The sequence below is a fragment of the Triturus cristatus genome, chromosome 2_1, assembly GCF_964204655.1.
Source record: "Triturus cristatus chromosome 2_1, aTriCri1.1, whole genome shotgun sequence".
Classification (NCBI taxonomy): Eukaryota; Metazoa; Chordata; class Amphibia; order Caudata; family Salamandridae; genus Triturus; species Triturus cristatus.
The window spans coordinates 1,133,749,303-1,133,765,553 of record NC_140581.1 but is presented as its reverse complement, the minus strand read 5'-3'; the positions used below and the strand labels follow the sequence as shown (position 1 = coordinate 1,133,765,553).

Below are 16,251 nucleotides of genomic sequence, written 5' to 3'. Positions count from 1 at the left end.
CTGTGATACGGTTCTTTTGCCAGAGGCGTCCAAGAGTTTGGACTCTTTATTGGGGGGTGGTGAATCCCCTGATGTCTGAGAGTTGGCCCTCTTTCTAGCAAGGGAGTCTAGTGGTACGGGGCCCTTAATGTAAGCTGGGTCTGCTGGGGCAGCCGTGTACTTTTTCTCGATCCTGGGGTTAATAGCCCTAACAGGATCTTTAAATACCTCAGGTGCATGCTTGGTGACTCCTTTTAGCATGGGCAGAATAGTGGTGGACCTTTGTGGGTTTATCAAAGGTGTCCTTAAGAAAATCTTCTTCCACAGGGTCAGTATGTAAATCCACCCCGTGATATTGGGCAGCTCTGTGGAGGAACTGATGAAAACCCATTGTGTCCTCTGGAGGGGAAGGCCTAGAGGGGTAGATGTCATCCTGTGGAACATTAGGGACATCTGGTGTACTGTAATCATCCCAGGGGTCCGGGGAATAAGGTGGACCCCCTAGTGGCTCATCATCCGCACCCCTTCCTGTGTCAAAGGTGTAATCATCATCCATTGGTGGAGGAGATGGTGCAGGGGAATGGTTTGGTGGGGGAGGATGAGGTGGAGGAGGTGGTGGAGAAGGGACCCTGAGGGGAGATGTGGCAATGTCCCTTTTTTTTAGGTGGTGGAGCCGGTACAGGCGTATCCAATGGTCTCTTCTTTGTACTCAAAGTCAGCTGACCCGTTTTAGGGTCTTTTTGAAGAGTTTTCTGATTAGGGTCTGGTCTAAATAGCTCTTCTGATAGAGGCTGGTCTTTCGGCGTCGACCGTTTCGGTAGACTTGCGCGGCACCGACTCTGGAACTGTTTTGTGCTCCTTTGGCTTAGAACTGTGATGTTTTACAGTCTCTGTGGCCGCTTGTGGAACTGGGTGTTTTTTTCGGTTCCGAGGCTTTTTTCGGTTCCGAAGGGCGTGAATCCGAAGCTTTAGGAATCGGCTTTTTGCTCGGATCCTAGAGTTTTTTCGGAGTCGATGGGGCGGTGCCTGTAGATTTCGGTGCCGAGTGCTTGGATGTGGAGGCAGCGATCGGCACGGAGGAGGAGGGCGGTTTATTTTTCGGTGCCAGTGACCGCTCGGTACCGATGGCAGACTGACTCGAGCCAGAGTCACCTGAAGGCTTAGTAGGCTTCTTTGCTGGGCCCGAGGGCAGGGCATGGGAAGCAGTCTCTCGGTGTGCACCTGGGCCCGAAGGTGAAGGTGTGACCTAAGCCTTTTTCGATGGTGTAGGGAGGGGGTCGACGTCTTTACTTACAACCCGCTGCCCAGGAGTTATGTCCTCGAGGTCGGAGTCATCGGCTTCGGAAGCGCGGATGGGGCCTTCTTCGATCCGCTCCTGTTCTGGTACATCGACGCCCTCCTGGAAGATGTCATCGGGAATGGGTGCCAACGAGAGAGCCATTGTTCTCCTGGCTCGACGATCTCTAATGGTCTTTTTGGAGCGGAAAGAGGCACAAGCTGCACAGTCTCTGGCTTTGTGCTCCGGTGACAGGAAGAGGTTGCACACCTCATGCAGATCGGTGTGGGGAAATTTCGACCCACATTGAGGACATTTCTTGAATGGCGTCCTTTCCCTGAGCCAGATACCAAGGCCCAAGTAGGCCCGAAGGCCTTCGATATTGAAGAGATGCGCGACGACTAGGGATCGCGATCGAAAACAATACCGGAGAAGGGTGAAGGATTGCGCGTCGAGAGTGGAATCGGTGACGGTTCCGAACTGGAGCGCGAGAAACACATCCAAGCCCGATGTCGGAAAAAAACAATCTGAAGATGGAGCCGATGCCCATGCGCACTATCATCCAAAGGAGGAGTCACCGTTCTCGTGACTTCCAAAGACTTTTCCAGGACAAAAACAAGTGCAAACATCCGGGCCCAACACCAGATGGCGATCTATGCATAGTGTGTGATCTACAGCTCATATGCCTCGAACACATGTAAACCAAATCTTTGAGAAAATTCATCACAACAGGTAATGTGATCAAGGACTGCTGGTCTGATAAAAGCAAAAAAGGATGAAAGGGATGACATGCAACCTTTATCTGTACCCACTGCAAGCCTCTGCTGGACCAAAGGCAAATCAAATAGTAATGCATCCAAGAGTTTGGACTAGATCCGGTCTGTGACTTGGTTGCCACAGAAAGCCGCAAGCTTATCCCATTGTCTGGCGTAAACAGACTTTATAGAAGGCTGCCAGGATGACATCCACTACTTTGGGAGGCAGATGATGCGGTCATATGCCACCATGTAATCTCCATGCAAGGAATGTGGCAAGGAATCATGATTCACTAGGCGTCACAGGTTCATCAGCCCTGGTGCTTAACGATCTCTCCAGGTGGAGAATGATCAAGGCAATGTCCTGATGATTCAGCCAGGTTCAGAGGTGCAAGGCTGCCTGGCACAGAGCCCAGGGCCCTAACCTGCCCTACCTGTGGCAATACCACATGGCGGTTGTGGTGTTGAGAACCTAAACCACAATTCCCTTGATGGACACCAGAAAGGCTTTCAATGCCAAAGGAGTGACCCTCAACTCTGGCAGGCTGATGTGGAGGCAGGTCTGTGCCAGAGACCAGAGTCCTAGGATCGCCACCTCTTCCAGATGACCTATGACCTCCCTTACCAAACCATGATGTGTCCGGCACCACCATCAGCTCTGGGTGCGGTAGGGAGAGGGTTGTGTCACTAGTCCAATTGCTGTCGAGAAGCTCCAAAGTATATCTTTTGCAATCTCCTCTGAAACCTAGATGGAATCTGCCAGATTCCCTTGGTGCTGAGCTCATTTAGACCTCAGAGCCCGCATGTACCATCTGGCATGGTTGACGAGCACGATGCAGAAAGCCAAAAGGCCAAGAAGCCTCAGAGCTGCCCTTCCTGAGACCCATGACCAAGGCTGAAACATTGGGATCATAGCTTGAATGCCCTGAACTAGCTGATCCAGAAGAAAGACCCCAAACTGCATTGCATTCAGGATGGCCCCAATAAATGTGAGCCTGTGAGGAGTCGGTGTGACTTTGGCATGCTGAGCGTAAAACCCAGTGATGTAGAAGGTGTGCAGTCATTTTGAGGTACTATACAGAAGAGTGACAGATGGAATGCTTGAATTAATTTCCGCCTCTGGCAATCACTCGGCAGCATCCCAATCCTACCTTACTTTGCACACCATGCCACCTCAGTTTGTATCCAGACACATACAAATCAGTTCTTACCCAGCTGCAAACATAACAGTCCAGCCCGATCTGCGAGGTCAGGTCCTCCCTGAACCAGAACACAAGGAATCCAGGACTGGTTTCACCTTTAGTAGGGCTCATCCGCCAGGTTAGCTTAGTTCCAGTAGCACAGTGTACACGAGACTCGTGTCTCGGTATACCCATCTGACTTACGGCAACAAACTGTAGTATACACAACAAGCACTGGCATAGCCAATAGGTCTCGCCTTTGGGACCTGCTGCATAACTAAATACTTATAAGGTCCCAATAGGCGAGACCTATGAGCTATGCCAATTCTTGTTCATGCGGCTCCCATGAGAGATTTGCTAATACTGAAAGAAATCCAGACAGGGACCTCAAGATTAACGCACTACGGATGGTTACTACATATGACCCTATGGCGGCAGCCTGTAGAAGCCCTAATGTCTATGGAAAGGTAAGACTAGGGTTTACAGGTACGATGATCTCGATGGACACCCCAATATTGGCGTCAGCAAGCGGTTATCCATAAAGTACCCACACACGAGGGGCTGCGCTGCCGTCCACTGGAGCGCTGGCCCCATTACCAGGGCATCCACTAAGAACATTGCACCTGTAAACCACAGTCGTACCTTTTGATAAGATTATGGTGTCCACGTGCCGCAGGGCTGAACTGTGAAGCCTTTAATGAGATGGCCTAGAACTCACATGATAAAAGCTTCGTGGTAGCAAGGGGGATATACATACGTTACTCGTCTCAAGCCTCGAGGAGGTGCTCTTCTGCGAAACCCGTGTCGGCTGTAGGAGTAAATATATATTAATAAAACGGTACTGTCTGGATTCAGGTATTCATGATTAAAGAAGAATGCGGTGGATTGTGCACTATTATTTCAGGTGGTTTGACGTATGCCCAAACCATATTGGATTTGCTAATAACAAATGCTTTGTTAACCTCGTATAATAATTGTGCCTTATTCATGTTCCATGAATACAGTGGAACCCATACCAGCGATCTGCTGCCCTTGTCATTGGCTAGTGTTCGCAATGCATCCTGGGATCAGAGGTCACCACTGCAGGCCTTCGGGGGAGCCGTACATACAGGCTTTCCTTGGGACGAAGGGCAGAAGCCCTTGGCCTGAGCTGGAGACAGGCTAATTGGAGAGAGCTGCTGGAGGTGGGAGGATCTCCCTTCCCCCACACCGATGGAAATGCAACCCCCCAATTCCCACCTATTGTTGGTGGATGGCGGCCCCTGACAGTGCACCGTGGGGACCCTCTGTCCCGAGAGGAGGAAGGGGCAGGCTGACTACAGAGCTTCTAACGTGGAGTCTTTGAGACAGCTTCTTTGCTCCCAGCCCTCTCTGTACCATGGCCCATAACTCAATAAAATGCATTCTGTAGTGATTAGCTGCAGAAGCCTTCCTGGCCAGGCCTGCTCCCAAGGGGCGAGCAGGGGCTGTGGGCAGGCAGCGAGTGCTTGGAAATAAAATGTCTTGCTGCAGCACATACCGGACTCAGAGATTTTAACTCAGAGATTGCAGGGCACCTGCAGAACACAGTAGGAAATCTATGCGATTTAAACTGTTAGCCCATGAACGACCTGCTGGAAATACCAGCTGACCAGTTACAGATGGTGTCAAGTGGGTCGGGTGTTGGTCCATGCCATCAGAATCTGTTCGAACATGAAAGTGAAATCAAAAGTGACTTTCTCCAAAGTATTTGAGTAGCTGTTGTCAAAACTTGAAAAAGTGAAAAACATCTGCACAGTTCCCACTGGTTCAACAGAAAAGACACGCCGGACCCCAGTTGAACACTAAGAACAAAAGGCTTTTAATGTCATTACAGCCCACAGCGTCATTATATAAGTAAAAGTCGAGTTCCACGTTTGGAGACCCAGCATCCAGGACAAGAGAAAAATCGGGTGTCAGACATGCTGCAAAAAAATGGTCTTTGAAACCGTAGATTTTCGTGCGAGAAAAACATCCAAAGCGGTAATTTCCGCATGGCAATGCCCTCATTAAACACATGAGGACATTGGCAGATATGGCCAAATAAAAAAAAGTGACATTCTTTAAGTTAGGCAATTAGTACACGTATGTAGTGCACTGAAAGTGAAGACGAGTGCTGCTATTATCACAGCACTCGTCGTATCGATCTCATAAGTGTGAACGGCTGTGTCAGTCCTGCCAAGATTCCTAATTGACATTTTAAGGTTTTTACACAACTTCTAACTGGCTTGAAACTAGCAGGTGAAGAAAGCACAGCAGGTCCGCCGTGGTTTGCAGGAGTGAACAGATAAAACGAAACAATGCTTCCACGCCATGAACCGCACAACGCCACTCCGCAGTTAGAACAGCCAGGGTTTAGCTTGTAGCGCCTAGTAGGGGGAGGAAAGGGCTGGTACAGAGCGCCTCGACCACTGCTAGCACTGACGAAGCACAAACACAGCTCATGGCCAAAGGTGGACGCAGAGTTCCGAGAACGGAGGCCTGCTGTAACCAAACAGCCAAAAGCGAAAGACAAACCACCGAGGGGGTGTTGTGAACCCAAGACAACGCCTCAGAGACAGGACAGGGTAAACAGAGAGGGGCAGCATGGCCACTTTCTGATGGCCCCTCATGTCTTTGCTACCTCCAACTATCCCTGCCCCCCAGTGGGCGCCCTCTGGCCTTTACAGGGACGATACTTAAGGAGGACCTTTAAGGATTTAAAAACAAAGCAGGGGCAGTCTCCTGGCGACCCTCGTGCAGTATCCGCCGAACGCTGGAATCCTCCCCACTAGGATTCAAAACCGCCGTAGCCTGCCTCGGATGGGAAAAGTGCCTTCCAGATTATTTGAGAATTTGTTGTTGTATCTGTTGGGTAAACGGATATAGGTTTTGTCATTTGGCATATCCAATGCAAACCTAATGGGTTTGAAATTTTGTTTTGCCTATGCTGTTCTTCTTCAGCCATAAGTTAAAATAAAATGCCCATGCTGAAGAACACGGCCAAAAAAAATGAAATGATGCGCATGTATCATGGCGCATGCATTCATAGGTATCAGAACACTATGGCGAACCAGAATGATGATCTATATGCTTGCCAACACATGCATGCACATACGGAATAAACAGTTGTATTTTTTTTAAATTCTGTGTTCCAGAATGGAGGACATTCATCGTGAAACGGTAAAAAAAAAAGTGCGTGCAAGCGCCTTAGAAGGAGCAACATGCCAGTAAACTGCAGCTGTTAGGCTCTCCACATAAAAAAACAAGTAGAGAAGAGCGGCCAGTACGGAACTAATCTTAAAAGTCAGGGAAAGTGCAGAGTGTGTGAATTGAGCGTAAAGAGAAAGTGGAAATGATAAAGATAGGAGGCACGGTAGGAGAGTATAGACAAACGCGGCCGCGCGGCCGCGAAAGGAATGTCAGGAATGCAGCTGGCACAGTGCGGGGCCGCTGCTCGCTCCTGAGCACCCTAGGCCAGGGGACAGAGAAGACAGGACATGCACCCGCCTTGGGCCAATTGCGTGCTGTCTTTCTTAGAAAGACGCATGCAAAGGCCAACAGCGTGAGATAAAAGAAAAAGCACACCCACAAGCGTGTGTTTAGAGTTTAAAGCCCTCACTAAAAGCCTTGCAGAGCAACGCATGCGCGCTGGTGCAGGAGAGACCTAAAAATGATGGATGCAATGCTTTAATCAATCTCAGCTACAGGCAATCTCTTGGGCCACATCCCAATCCATCTTTATTTTGCATACCATGCAACCTCAGTTTGGACCCAGCCGTAGGCAAAGCAGGTCTGACACTGCTTCAATGGGTGCTGCACCCAGTCATATCAGGAGTCACAGACAGAGCTGAGGACAGACCTGCCAGCAGTAACGCAACTAGAGGATACACGAGGGCCTAAAGGCACACCAGAGGACCCTGATAGGGAGGCAAAGATGATGAGCATTGCCTCCTTAATCACCTCAATCTGTGTGGCATTGCTGACAGGCCCACAAATTAGGGATTCAAAGGGATTAACTGTGGAACTGGCTCCTTGGTAGGGGACCAGGAGTGAGATTGGGTGGTGCATGTGCCTGGAGTGTACCAGTATATAAAAATACACATCTTGTATGTTCAGTGCATGCAGAACGAGCAATCTGAAGGATTGCTTCAGTAGATATGTGTTCAGTTGTCGCAGGTCCTGATTGGGTTCCAATTCCCCTGACTTTTTCCCCAATAACAAAAAACGTGGAGTAATAGCCTGCATTTTGCTTGGATATGGGGTTGCGCTCCAGTGTCCCCATGGCCATTATGGAAAGAAACACCCCTTGCAATATCCGCAAATGTTCAGGGGATATTTTACTAAGTGGGGGTAGGTGGGAATTATTTAATAAATAGGAGTGTATGTCCATAACTGACTGAATCCCAAACCCACCTCTCTGGGGTGGTTTTTCTACCTACAGGCAAGAGAAAATGGAAATTCTTCTACCCAGCTATCTTGACTGATGTGATGCAACGGTGGCAGTGCCTGGGCCTGCAGTCTGTCAGTGCTTGTGTGATGAATCTTGCTTATTATGACTTCCTCCCTTCTTACGGGCACCTTTGTCTGTCAAAAGGGGGTGCTAAAGGTATGTGTTGTTGTTGAGCAAATAGTAAAATTGCAACAGTAAGGTGGCTGCAGAGGTTGCACTGAGAAAACTTTGTGGCTGGAAGACCCTTCAAAACAATGTCATACCTTTACATCTGGCAGGGCTTGTAAATCTTTGTCAACGTTATACTCAAAGGGAGGTTCATCATCAAATAGCATATCTAGTATGAGATGCTGTACCTCAGTGAGAAACAATGTTGAATGCAGTCAACACTCTGGTGGCTATATCCACAGTAACATCCATCACTGCTGCCAGTGCTTTCTCACCTTCTTCCAGAATGGCTTTCCTTGTCACTTCCTATCCTCCAGCAGAAGGTCCACATATAGCGCCATGTCGCCGATCGTACTGCCCAATGATGTCAAGTGTATTAGCAGCTTTGATGGATCTTGCTGCAAGTGTGGACACTCTTGTCAAAGTTATCAATTTTCTCACCTTCTCAGTGTGGAGAAGTGCACTGTGAAATAGTATTCCATGAGTGACATTGTGCCACTTGAATAACCACATAGTTTACATGCACATGGTTAATGGGGTATGCACAAGTATTATCATTTGCACTACATTTTTTGTCCAGACAATACACCATGCAATATTGTTCGTTTTTACTCCTCCCTGACAAATTAAATCAATGATGGGAATCATGTTGATAGATTTCCTCGGTGCCTCCTTAAAATCATACAAAAAGCAGTCTGCTACTCTAACTGTGATTGTCAAATGAAATCTCTTGGAGACTCTCTTAACCACAGAATGAAGACGAACAATGCCATCTGGCAGTGAGTCTATAGGCGGAGTGTGCTGGCTGGCGCAAAGTATTCATGCCACTTGTCTGGTTGTACTAGAGGATGTATGAAAGCTCACCTGCTTCACTCTGATCATCATATGATGTCTTAACATCATGCAGAGGTGGTTGTGGTACTGGTTCGGGCACAAGCGTTCACTTAGCCTGAACTTGTGGCTGAAGCAGTTGTGCTAGAGTATCAGGATAAGATATACGCCTGGTGTAGTAGTCTGACACTATCTGATGCAAGTCACAAATAATACTCAACAAAACCTTCATCATAAGCTGGTTGCCATATTGGAGCTCCACATAATACGCTTCATATGAGGATCAAAATGAGAATGACCGACTCCCCACTGTAACTCGTTGTCACCTTCGTTTTCAGAATGTCTTAAAAACTGTTGTTCCTATGGCGTTCTTTTCCCAAGTATGTCCTCATTCTCATAATTGTCCTACCAACCGATATGGAAAGCTGTCATGTTGTAGCTGCTTCAGACTCTAATCCAGCGACTCTCCTTAGATGTTGACCAGCTTCTTTGGTGGACAAGGAGAGATCTTGCATAGGGATGTATCTTATGATTTAAGCAATATCAACTGTGCGGGTAATGGCTTTGCAGCTGGTTTGGTAAAGTAATCACATGGAGTTGTTGGCAGAGCTGTTGTCTGCTGAGTAGGAGGACTTGTCGTCAGAGGAGGCAGTGAAGCGTTGATTATGCTAGGCGCCAACAGATAGGCCGTCTCCAATTGTTTAAGAGCCGGCTCAGCGGTGATGGGTTGAGTTATCAGCAATGTGTCAGCGGTGGTTGTGTGCAGCGATTTTTCCAGTTCCATTGTGGTCTTGGAAGTCTTTCTTTGCAAAACACATCTCTGAAGGACTCTGCATGGAAGTTCGAAGCATGGCCGCCAAATACAGATGGTCTGACATTTACAGATCTCACCCTCTCAGAATTTTCTTCCTCACTTTGTTGTTTGAGGGGTTTCTTTATTTTGGGGGAAGATACATAACCAGAAGTAGTGACCTCCAATGCTGTCTTACTTTGGAGCAGGTAACCATCACAGCTGTTGCTAGTTATGGTAGAGAAAGTCATACATCTTACAACCGTTGGTCTCGTGTCTGAGGTACAGCCAACAGATGCAACCTTACAGAGGGTCATTAACATGAAATATTTTCCTGACAGAAGAAGCACATGGTCTTAACCGTCCTTTCTTGACATCTGCAATTCTGACAGAAAAACTACAAATTCCAGTGAATTATTACATAGAAACAGTGGCCCTACAAGAGGAAATCCTCTGGGTCAAAGACGCATCCAGCAATTATGGAAAAACTGTGCCAAATGATGTCCAGAGCAAAGCTCTGAACATGAACTGTCTTCTACGCTACATGCAGTTGAAAATCTGAAGGATGGTGCCTTGAGAGGAGATCAGTGTGTCTATCTGAATTGTTGGTTATGCATCATTTCCAATTGTGAGAAAATGTTACTAAAACAAATGCTTGCTATGTATTGCTATGTTGCTAATTAAATTTGACCTAACAGCTGTTATATTATCGTTAGACTCCCAGCTCGATAAAAGGGAATGATTGAAGCATGCGAGTCATTGAAAGACCCAATGCTGGATATCATTTCCTGCCATAAGAACACTTGCAACACAACTTATTACCCTTAATATCAATTTCCTAAAAAATACATCATAAATCTACGTTTGCGCAAATTATGCACATTTTTAAATCTTAAATAAAGTAACTACATATTGGGAAGAGGAGCCTGGTCAGAGATTACAAATCACCATCACTGAAGGAAAAGAGAAACTCAATTCTGTTCACTGTGCTGAAATACTTTCCTTGTATCAAGGGTTACAAAAACAGAAAACAAAACACGGGCATCTACCTCCAGAAGAATGTCTATGACAGGCGTCTGTTTGCTGGCGGGTGTAAGGCAGAGGTTGTCAATTATCAGGACACGCATGAAGTCGAACACAAACTTTTTGGCTGGGTGGTTGGTCAGGTAAGTCTTGGAGCCAACATTGCAGTATTCAGACTGGCTTCTATTCATGCCCGAGTCAGAGGAAAATGCCCTGAATTCTTCAGCAGGTGATCCAACCTCATCATCAAGATCAGTTACCTAGGCAATGAGAAATAGAAAGTCATCTGCTTGTTCCAAATCAAATAAAGCAACATTTGTTTAAGTATTTTCTCATTCAGCTCACTGGGAAAATAAAACCTACTCTTGTGCAAGACACTGAGATAATCATTAAAGTAAACTGTACCGCTTTAAAAGAATACAATAGGATACTTTTCTCCAAGATGTAGACTAACAAAAAGAGAAAGCTCTTCGCTTTCATCAATTTTCATTTTAAAGCAAGTCCTACATTCTATAATGAGCAAATATGTAATTGAACGACAAGGCACAATAACCTGCATGTATCCAGTATTCTCATGTTCTGGGCTCCACCTTATACCATTTAGAAAATATCAAACAGGAAATTGGGCATCATTGTGAATAAAAACATTTGCAATCTAACATTATGACCTTTCGAATAGTGGTACCAGCATCATCAACGTTTAAGTCTCATTACACTACTTAAATAGGTGTGAACAGAGGAGATGAAAAAGTGGTCTGGTGAGAGTTAGCAGTAATGTTGACGGCATTTAGGCAATAGAAGGTATGCCAAATTTTCTCACTGTAATTATCACTAAGATGAACTTCTCACACCATTATATATTACTCACTGGTGGTAGGAAATAGATTTTTTGGTTTGCTAATACCTCCCTGAACCTCCCTGAACCATTTCCCCGGGCATGATGACATACACTCTCCTGGAGACCCCATCCTTCGGTACACTGTGCTGCTCCCAACCTGGGAGAGTGAGGTCAGTGAACACAATTGCAATTCCCTGACCGCACCCTGTGGGGCAGGGAACACAGCTTTGCTTGCTCACGGCCAGAGGAGCACAGACAGAAGCTGCTCCCTCAGAGTGGGAGTAAAGGAACAGAGCAAGCTACCGCCACACTCAGGATGGGGGCTGCCTGTGAAGCAGGCAGGAGGGACAGGGGTTCCTCAATCACCTCACAAAATAAAAATACAAAAATTAAAAGAAAGTTGTTGGTGCCAAGAGTGGGAAGATTCACCTCGAGGTCTTCTAGTAGTAAATGTTGAGTCAATACGGCAGGATCCTTGAGAGCATTTGACAAAAAACTTTAAAGAAAAATCAAAGGTCTTCGATCCAAGTGACTGTTTTCATTTCTGGAGTTGCAGAACCCTGAATGAAGCTGAATAGAGGTTTCTCAGTTGTGCACGGAAAGTTTAGGTTTGATCGGTCAAGTGGGGTTCAAGAAAAAGGGAGGGTCCCAAAATGCATTTTCACCATTCATTTTTCCATAGGAATTATTGGTCCAGCTAGAGCCCAAATGCCTGAACAAATTTACACCACAAATGGCAGAACGCTAGATCTTGGTCCCAAAAGAGTGCTTTTTGTCATCTTAGTGTAAATCCGTTTAGTACATTTTGCGCAACAAAGGCTCTAAAACTTTGCATATAACATGCCACAGAGGCTCCGCGGACCAAACAGATCTCCTGCTGCGATCTGTTTGGCTGCCACTGCATCAACAACGATGTGGTGTCAGCCATCTTAGGAACTGGGACTGAGCCATTAGTAGCACCCACCCTTTTTGTCTGTGAGGCTGATGTATATCAGCCTTACAGACAAAGGATGGGTGCTACTTACTGATGGCTATAGTTGACCTCCTGTGGATCATAATTCACACACTGCTACAATTGTTAAGGCTACCCAAGTAAGAAGTACAAATTTCAATATTTTAGTTGGATTTAAGACTTGTAGCCATGGTCACATTAGCATGGAGGGAGCGATCCATACAGAAAAGTTAAAAAGTGATAGTGATAAATATCCATGTACATTCCAGCCTGAATATGTTACAATGATATGGTAAGGTTACTAGACTTTGTCCAGAGGATGGTGCCCAAATGCATGATAGGCTATGGCGATGTGTCTTTGGAATACGCTAATCACTGTAGCATACCACACTGTTCAAGATTACATTTTCTAAATGGGACAATTAATACGACTGTTTCTGCTAGAGAAATTCTTCTGCCATTTGACCAAAGACAGACTTGGATCACTTATTGTTGTACTGAGCTGTAGGAAGAAAGATCTTCGGATGGCAAAGAAAGTTGTGCCAAAGCGAATTGTGCCACCATGTTCCTGCTCTATTATATGTGTTTTCACTCTATGTGACTGAAAATCAGCAGGCCACCTGAGGCTGCTCCATGTTTTTCTTTTTTACTTTTGCACGGCAGTCCACGCAGTTCTGCACTTATGCCCACTAAGGATGACATTTTATCTAACCTCTATCTTTGTTTCACACATTTAACCTTTAATAGAATCTGCAATTTACATTGCACTTTCAACAAAGTTCTCTACTGAGAACATTTTTGTATGGCAATGGACAATCAAGCCTAGGTACTCATCAATAGGATATAAACTCAGGAATTCAAACATATGAAACAGGTAAGAAGCATGCACCTAACTCAGTGATCTATCATTTGTGAGGTAGTGGGGATGCCCACACCACTAACAATCAGGTCTAAATAAATTTGGTTAGCATAATCTGGTACCTACCCAAAGATAAAGTATCCTCATGAGAAGAGTCCATGCAAACATGATGATGATAAAGCAGAAGTGAATGGACAGAACAATTGGTACCCTCCCCACTGAGTCTCGCAGTGACCGTACTAATGCCCACAGATGAACAAAATGGCAAAACTCAACCTGCAGCACCACATTCTTTTATGACAATGCGAGCAAATAACACCATACAGCTTGATAGACAAGTGTTAAATTATTGGAGTACAATAGTATTTTTTGTTTTTACTTCCGACAGGCCTCTTACCATCTCAGAGTAAGGCCGAATATTGAAAGGAAACACAGTCGCTGTTAAAGCACACAGGAAATCTGGGCTTATCCACATCGCATTCAGATCTGGAACATTGTGATACAGATAGCGGAAGAACTGCATTAAAGTCACAGGATATTCACGAAGCCATGAGCCTTCTTCTTCAGACTGCCAAGGCTGGATGTGCATACAGAAAGAGAAAAAATACATCACTATTACCTTTACAAGTAAAATAGTTTAAGTACCTGGCAAATGAGACTGAATACGCTGGATGTATTATGAGATTAAAGTCTACGTGATCAGTGATTCAGTTTCAAAATGTGAGATGAACTGATTAGCCCTAAGCATGCTTGCTCACCGAATCCATAGACGCACATTTTTTATTGATTCATTCAAAAACTTTATTTCAGTCAAACGACCATAAAAGTGCAATGTACAATATAACTCATGTAAATATGTTAAAATGTAGTAAAACATGGATTACATAGTGGGGGAAATCAGCCAGATGCTGGACTGGAGCCAGATTTACAATCAATGCGGTGTGCTGACTCTATTGTGCACATAGAGACAGTGACAACATAAACCTCAAGGTGCCGTAAATGAACTAACAGGGTCTGCTATGCTGTCAGTGTTCTGATGCACTGCCAATAAAATTCCTTAAATACATCCACAGTTAAAATATTAAAACATCATATTAAATAGTCGATTAAACAGTTCAAAACGTCTACTTCACAATTTCTGCAACTTCCTCCTAATGCCCCACATATGACCCAAAAACTCTGCAACCGAACAAGCAAACATGGGTCTTGGGTCTGATCTAAGGATTCGCAGAGCTTCACCGTGATTGCGTGTTACCAGCTGCTTGCATATAGGCTTGAGCCACTTGGCTCTCGGTAGTGAATAGGCTGGACAAGCTAATAATACGTGTGCAGGTGATTTGGTTGCTGCAACACAATTTTTAAAACACTGTGAGGATGCTGGGATACAATGCTAACTGCTTGTGAGGGAATTTAGGGGAAGTGTACCAAACCTGAATTGCATATATAATTTCCTGTCGTTGGGAGGCTGGATCATATCTAGATAGCTTTCCAAGGATCTAACCAATTTGAAGTCCATAAACTCCGAGGTTAGCTGTTCCCATGACTAATTGTTAAGTGCAGTCTGTGCTACCCAACCCCAGTACTGCGATTTAATAAGATCTTTGGTGGGGAGCAATACTGGGTCCCTGTTTTCCCAATGGCCCTCAAAACCAATGTCAGCCAGAAAGCATTTCACATTTCTTAGCCAACCAATCTTGGTATGCTTATCTAAGGAGTTAACTTCCTTGAGAGCACTGACATACGAGAGTAGCTCGGGAGTGGACCTGATTCTCCGCTGAAACAGCGGGCGTAACTTGGCCATGTCTGCGATAGGGTTCCTGCCAAAATCTAGCCTTAGAGGGTGGAGAGGTGTGCTCTGAGGTAGCAGAACAAGACTCCTCAAAAACTTGTTCTGGGATCTGGAGAAGTCATCCATCCTATCGAAGCCCCACAATACGGTCCTGTAAAGGGCTGAGCTTACGGATTTAGAATAATAGATCTGGAGGGCACGTGCCACTGGTTTGCTAAAGGAAGTGCTATATTCTTTACTCAGGGCCCCAACTATTTGGTTGTGCTTCAAGGTGGACTTAGCCACGTGAGGCTTCCAGGTCATGTCTTCAGATATCGTTATACCCAAATAGTCAACGGTACGGACTCTCTCAAGTGGGGCACCTCCCACAGTTGGTTTTCCTTTGTATGATTTATGGGGATTGATCGTCAGAAATTTCATTTTAGATGTGATGATCTCTAGTTCTTGCATGCCACAGAAGTCTTTAATTCGGTTTAAGAGTAGCTGGAGCACTCTGGTGTTTTTGGCACTAACAAAGTGTCGTCCGCAAACAGAAGCATCACCAATTTCTTCCTCCCCAGCATGGGTGCATCCGCTGGGATATGAGATAGAAACTGAACTACATTGTTCATGAAGAGGGAAAAAAGTGTGGGTGCCAATACCCACCCTAGGCGTAGACCATGCTGACATTATTTGGGTCGGTGCGCTGGCCTTGCTCACCCCAGCGCACTTCGGCAAAATTTGCGTCTTTCAGGCGAATAACTAGGGATAAGATCTCCAATGGCAACCCCATGTCTCAGTTTTAATTCCACTTTTAGAGTTTAGAGCTTTGACCACACTATATCCAAAGCCTTGATGTGGACCAAAGTGGATTCCTTAAAGATGTTTGTCTATTACCTAATGTGCAAAGAAGACGTGCTCCACTTACTTGGCTCAATCATTTCAGCTGTTATTCGGCCTGAAGAAAAAGTCACTTATCTGCAGTAATGATCTTTCTGGTTGATACTCTTATCTACCTACAGATTCCTCACCTGTTGAACATACCCAGGCATCAGAATTGATCTGGAAACCTCAAAGCTGTCACATCACTGTGGTCATATAGTGGCCACCTTAATGCAACAAAGTCAGTTTTGTACCATTTTTTTCCATGCCTTTGAGGCGATAGATTGATAGTGCAGTACCAAAAAGTGGGATCTTATTAACTTTCCCCTTTAACACATCCATCATACAGGGAGCCATACAACACCCTTCTTGTCCAAGCTGTGGCAATGAGAATGACTTGGGCCTGTTCTTGGTGAATCTTCCACAAAACGTAAGGGATCCAGGGCATGGAGGAAAAGTGTAATGCAGCTGAAAGTTCCACCTCAACTGTAATGTATCA

At 45.5% G+C, this 16,251-nt stretch overlaps 1 protein-coding gene across 10 annotated transcripts in view; it reads right to left on the bottom strand.

Moving 5' to 3' along the window:
- Window positions 1-16,251, bottom strand: part of WDFY3 (WD repeat and FYVE domain containing 3) — a 1,391,721-nt gene that overhangs the window by 618,952 nt on the left and 756,518 nt on the right. For all 10 annotated transcript variants that reach the window (XM_085636566.1, XM_085636564.1, XM_085636563.1 and 7 more), the window contains 2 exons: window positions 13,500-13,679; window positions 10,480-10,713 (listed from right to left, as the gene is read on the bottom strand). In XM_085636566.1, coding sequence (XP_085492692.1) covers window positions 10,480-10,713; window positions 13,500-13,679 — 414 coding nt within the window. The remainder of the gene's footprint in view (window positions 1-10,479; window positions 10,714-13,499; window positions 13,680-16,251) is intronic.